The sequence below is a fragment of the Camelina sativa genome, chromosome 9 (assembly GCF_000633955.1).
Source record: "Camelina sativa cultivar DH55 chromosome 9, Cs, whole genome shotgun sequence".
NCBI classification, from domain to species: Eukaryota; Viridiplantae; Streptophyta; class Magnoliopsida; order Brassicales; family Brassicaceae; genus Camelina; species Camelina sativa.
The window spans coordinates 32,804,170-32,809,211 of record NC_025693.1 but is presented as its reverse complement, the minus strand read 5'-3'; the positions used below and the strand labels follow the sequence as shown (position 1 = coordinate 32,809,211).

General features: G+C 31.1%; 1 protein-coding gene across 1 annotated transcript; it reads right to left on the bottom strand.

Annotated features, from left to right (window-relative positions):
- LOC104713719 (transcription factor bHLH19-like) lies at positions 3,299-4,770 on the bottom strand. The gene is made up of 3 exons (XM_010430907.1): positions 4,232-4,770; positions 3,710-4,090; positions 3,299-3,599 (listed from the first exon to the last, which is right to left on the bottom strand). Exons 1-3 carry the CDS (start codon positions 4,673-4,675, stop codon positions 3,531-3,533), a joined length of 894 nt encoding a protein of 297 aa, XP_010429209.1. The 5' UTR covers positions 4,676-4,770; the 3' UTR covers positions 3,299-3,530.

Below are 5,042 nucleotides of genomic sequence, written 5' to 3'. Positions count from 1 at the left end.
ATAAAGTGTTTTTTTTCAATGTAAGTAGTTTTGAAAATTAAATATCTTTTTAAATTATAATATTTAAGTTAAATATTTTTTTGATTAGAAAGTAAAAAAAATTAAGTGTATTTATATAGTTTATATAGTAAAAATTTGCATTATTTTCTTAATTTATGTGAAACATAAAATGACACTTTTATGAAACATAATGATTATATGTTTCAGTGCTTCCTCATTTCTCTGTTTAATTTTCAAGTCACTCAAACATTTTTTTCCACATTACATTAGAAGGAGAGTATGTGTTCTCTCAAATCAATATATTTATACGAACAAAACGATGACAAGAATAATTGACAACCCTATATTGTGATGAGATGCCGAAAACCGAAAAAGTGACAAGAAACAGAGAAGTGGAGGACCAAAGAAAAGAGGAAAAACGAGCTATGTTCTAGAGGCATGATTAACTGCAAAAGTTTAGTAATTGAGTTTCTTAGATATTGGTAGTGATATACTGATAATGTTATACGTAAGTAGATATTAACATAGGTGTAATTCGAGTTTTAGGATTTTGCTAATCAGTTTCTATCTCTATATTCTCTAAATAAACAATACATAAATTTGTAAATTATATATTTTCTTTTTTCATGTTTTATTTACTTTCTTTTGTATGCGGTCGAAAAAAAATAAACTTTATTTTATAGTTTTCAATCGTTCTCAAACCAATCCAGTATATTTTGTCTATAATTTTGTTCTTTGTAGGTTTGTTGTGCAACCTCTCAGTCTTCAGTACATTCGGTTCCTAAGTACTATAATGTACTAGGACGTTAAAACTCTGAGCACATCAAGTTTCAACTAATAAAAAGTTAGATCTACAAAGAAATTTATGACTGAGTATCTAAGTGATATAAAAGATACTAGTGATGATCAGCTTCATTCGACATGATCTCTGATCTCAAACCACAAAACGATTTGTGGTGTGTTGAATGGTTTGGGAAAGAGTATGGTCTAAAGGATCCACAGAAGTCCCGGTATATAACTATTCAACTCGTGAAAAAGGTTTTCATTAGCAGATCTACTCTATATGACTATATCTAGCTCAAACCAAAACATTGACATCTCCTCTAAATCTACTTGTTAAATCTGTGGAAAAATAATTAAGTAATGTGGCTTTGAAATGTCACAAGGTTTTGACAACACATACTAAAGTGTAGATCTTCCAAATGCAAATAGTTGCAATGAGAAGTTTAGCTTAAGCCCTCAAATGTATGGAAACGGTTTGAAATATTTATGTACGAGACAGCTCATAACGTTTTCTCGTTTTGAATGAATGTAGAAGTTATTCAACCAAAAAACTATTTTACATTAACTGCATCCCTTAATTAAAAACTTGAAAAAGGAAAAATATATAGTAATTAATGAGGAGTCCTCTAAACCGGGGAACCAAACCATAACCCTCTTGTCTTCTAATTTGAGTGTCGAGAGTTGATTAGATTTGATGAAGACAGGAGCTCAGCTATGCATGCTACAGTTCCGTTCAAGCCAAATAAATTGCATGGAAGATGACAGCTCATAAAGTTACTACTTACTAGTCAATAACAGATTTGATCCTCTTGGAACGCTCACTATAAGATGTTAATGACACATGTCCTTATTATGGTTTTAGAGTTTTGGATTCTTGTGTGTATATAAATAATGAGACGATGTAATCGAAAAATAATAAGAAATGGAAATATCATCTTTTAGCTTTTCCATTTTAAGCTTCAATCCACCTTCCATCAATTCATCATATATTTAACATATATATAGAGGATGGGCTAAGGGTTATAGTTGACAAGTGTAACATAATCATGCTAGCCTCACCTATTTAAGAAGTCTATCTTGAGCCAATACGCATTGGCATTGCTATATAGTACAAACGTGATCCATGTGATCACGGTTTTCTCGAAATTATATTAAAGAAGAAAGATGAATGTGCCATATAGAAGATGTGTGTGTGTGTCATTCTGATCTTAAATCAAGCTACAGTTGACCTTTGAGACCATGAATACATGTATATGAGATCCGAAACCAAGGAATAATAAAATCGTGATATGCTTAATCTATTATAAATCGACGCTATTTTATTTTATTTAAAATTTCGTAATTATTTTGGTTTGTATCCCAGATTTGGGGGGAGTATAACCTTTTCCAAGAATTGGTTTTTAGATCAAAAGTATTATCGTATGGCAATTACTATTTTCAATTTTGTCACGTTCCTCCCATTCATGGTTTATTAATTATTATGCATGTGACTCCTTTTACTATACTAGTATATGATTACTAAATAATTACTGATGATAATGTTTTCATCTAGAGATAATCAATCCAAAAATACAACATTTAAATAGTACTTTACTCGTTACTATTAAATAAAAATATATAAAAATATAACTTTATTTTTAATTAAACAGAATATTGTGATACTTGGATTTGTAATATGTCATAAATTAATTAATGTAACACATATTCATATATATCATAATTAGTTTGGCCATTCATTTGTAAGTTTCAAATAAAAATGATATTTTTTAAAAAAAATAGTGTTGCTGAATTGTCTGATAAGTAGCATTACAGTATTTTTTTTCTTTCTTCTTGTCAATACATATCTATCTTTGGATTCTCCCACTTATTATATTCTTCTGTAGTTTCTGCTCATTTACCAATCACACTTTACATTTACACGTTTCTTCATCGTTTGTTTTTGAACTTTTTATCAAGTCAAAGTATGTTTTTAGTTTTTTTTTTTCTCTTTTTGAAATAAAAAGAGAGATAATTTGGTTGCAAAACGACCATATGAAGATGTAGGATAGTGTAGAAATTATCTTTTTTTTTTCCTTCTATCTCATAATAAGAAGTTAGAGTAGCAATCAAATAGGTAATTCATATCATCAAAATGCAATATTTTTTTTTTGTAACTTATTTTATAAGATCTTAATAGTTAATTACCTATTTGATTGCTACGCTAACTTCTTCTTCTTCTTCTTCTTTTTTTATGAATGTGAAGTCCATTAAGGAGTGAAGAAGAATTGTAATTACAAATATGCTTTAACCAGCCTAAAATAAAAAAGATAAGGCCTAGAAGGTGAACAAAAATTTCAAGACGAGAGAAGAGTGCCATGCACATTTTTTATTTTTATTTTTGTATTTTTAGGTTTACACATTTATTTTTATAACCTTTCGACACTTAACTTTCAGCGTACTATATGGCCCATTTATTTTTGTTAAACTTGAACTATTTATACACCTGTTTTAATTTAATTAGCTTGAATCAACAAACTCAAACAACGTTTCGACCACATATATAACATATACGATATACATTATTAATCCCAAAAAATAGACATTAAATCAATTTAGTTTCAACCACTAAAGACGTGAACCTCGCCTAGAAAATTCATCAAACACGTGGTAGTACACGTGTGAAAAACCACTAGAAGAAAACGACATCAAATTCACGAAAACATTGGCATCGTTTGTACAGTCAGTAACTAAAAGCTTCAAAGAAGATCCTAAACCAGGGCGAGTCTCAGGTTCTGTACAAGATCCTTAAGTACACTCACCGAAAAATCTTTATCCATCTGCCAAATCAAAATAAGAAGATCAGTTTAACTAAAAACATCAATGTTATATTGCAAATTTATCCAGTTTTAGTATTACCATATAGATAGTTATTAAAAAATGATTTTACCTGTGCAAGGACAGTGATGTCGAGAGTGGAGTCTCCAAATGGTAAGACGATACTATTTTCAATGCGCAGTTGAAGATTTTCGATTGTGTTTAGTATGTTAATCATGCGCCCTTTGCTTTTCTCGCAATGGATCCGGATGAGAACGTCGTTTTGGGATACTTTCGCTTCGATTTCTGGCAAGGCTTGATCGAATTGGTTTTGATATGAAGGAGAAGATGATAGGTTAGGCTCATCATCGTCGTATAGTACTTTAGATTTCTTCACAAGAATAATAGATTCCATATCTCTTGTTGCTTCTTTCTCTTCCTTGAGCTTTCTTAATTGTTCTTGAAGTTGTTTCATTCGTGAGATCGCGTCATCAAGAACCGTTACCTTGTCTGCCTAAAAACACAACAAGATAGTTCCGTATTCTCAAAACCAATTGATAATGATGAAACTAAATTATTTTTACTATGCATCATTCTTCACTATGAAGTATACCTAGTAAACATATAACAAAACAAAAAAGATTGACATATGTACCTTCTTAAGACCGGGAAGAAGAGCTGAGAGAGCAATGAACTTTTCAGAAAGCTTCTCACGGCGCTTTCTCTCGGCTAGAACATGTTCTTTAGCAAGAACTGGAGATCTTGTGCCATGAGAACATGTTTTTCTCTTGGTACCACGTCCAACCAATTGGTCCATAATGATCTCTTCCACAGCTGGGGAAGAAGAAACATTACTAGAGAAATCGAAAGAAATCACTCGTGGGTTGTTGTTGTTGATCTTCATCATAGGCTTCACCGCAGACTTCGGCTTCTGTCCGAGGAACTCAAGATGCATTTGATGATCAAAATGTGAAGAACGATGAGCTTGCTTTGAATCCATATCCGCTTCGTTAGCTAAAAGATTGTTTTCTTCATAAATGTTGAAGTCGAAATCAATGTCTTCGAGTGAGAAATCGGCTAATCTGAAGTCTACTTCCATATCCGAAGATTTAAGTAATAAACGATAAAGAAATAACAAAAATATTATCCTGATTAATAGAGACAAGATTAAAAGACAAATCGAGGAAATGTATTTGTTTCGGGAAAAGTGGGTTATGAATAGAAAGTTTTTTCAGGTGTTCTCTTTATATATTGACAACGAGACGCGGCTTAGTTTTTGATTTTCTTTTTTCTCCACCCCTATAATTACGTTGACCAGATTTTTTATATGCATAAAAACGTGACGTTTATATGAATTAAAGTATAATAACTCTTATCGAAATCAGAAGTCTTCTTATTATTTTTCTATGATGATCGTACCATTTTGTTGGCTTCTAGAGAGGTTTGAGATTCCAATGTTTTTGCCT

Coding starts and splice junctions, on each gene's coding strand:
- LOC104713719 (XM_010430907.1), bottom strand. CDS start 4,675: ATGGAAGTAGACTTCAGATTAGCCGATTTCTCACTCGAAGACATTGAT. Junction 4,091..4,231: donor TTCTTCCCGGTCTTAAGAAG/GTACATATGTCA, acceptor TTGTGTTTTTAG/GCAGACAAGGTAACGGTTCT. Junction 3,600..3,709: donor ACATCACTGTCCTTGCACAG/GTAAAATCATTT, acceptor TTGATTTGGCAG/ATGGATAAAGATTTTTCGGT.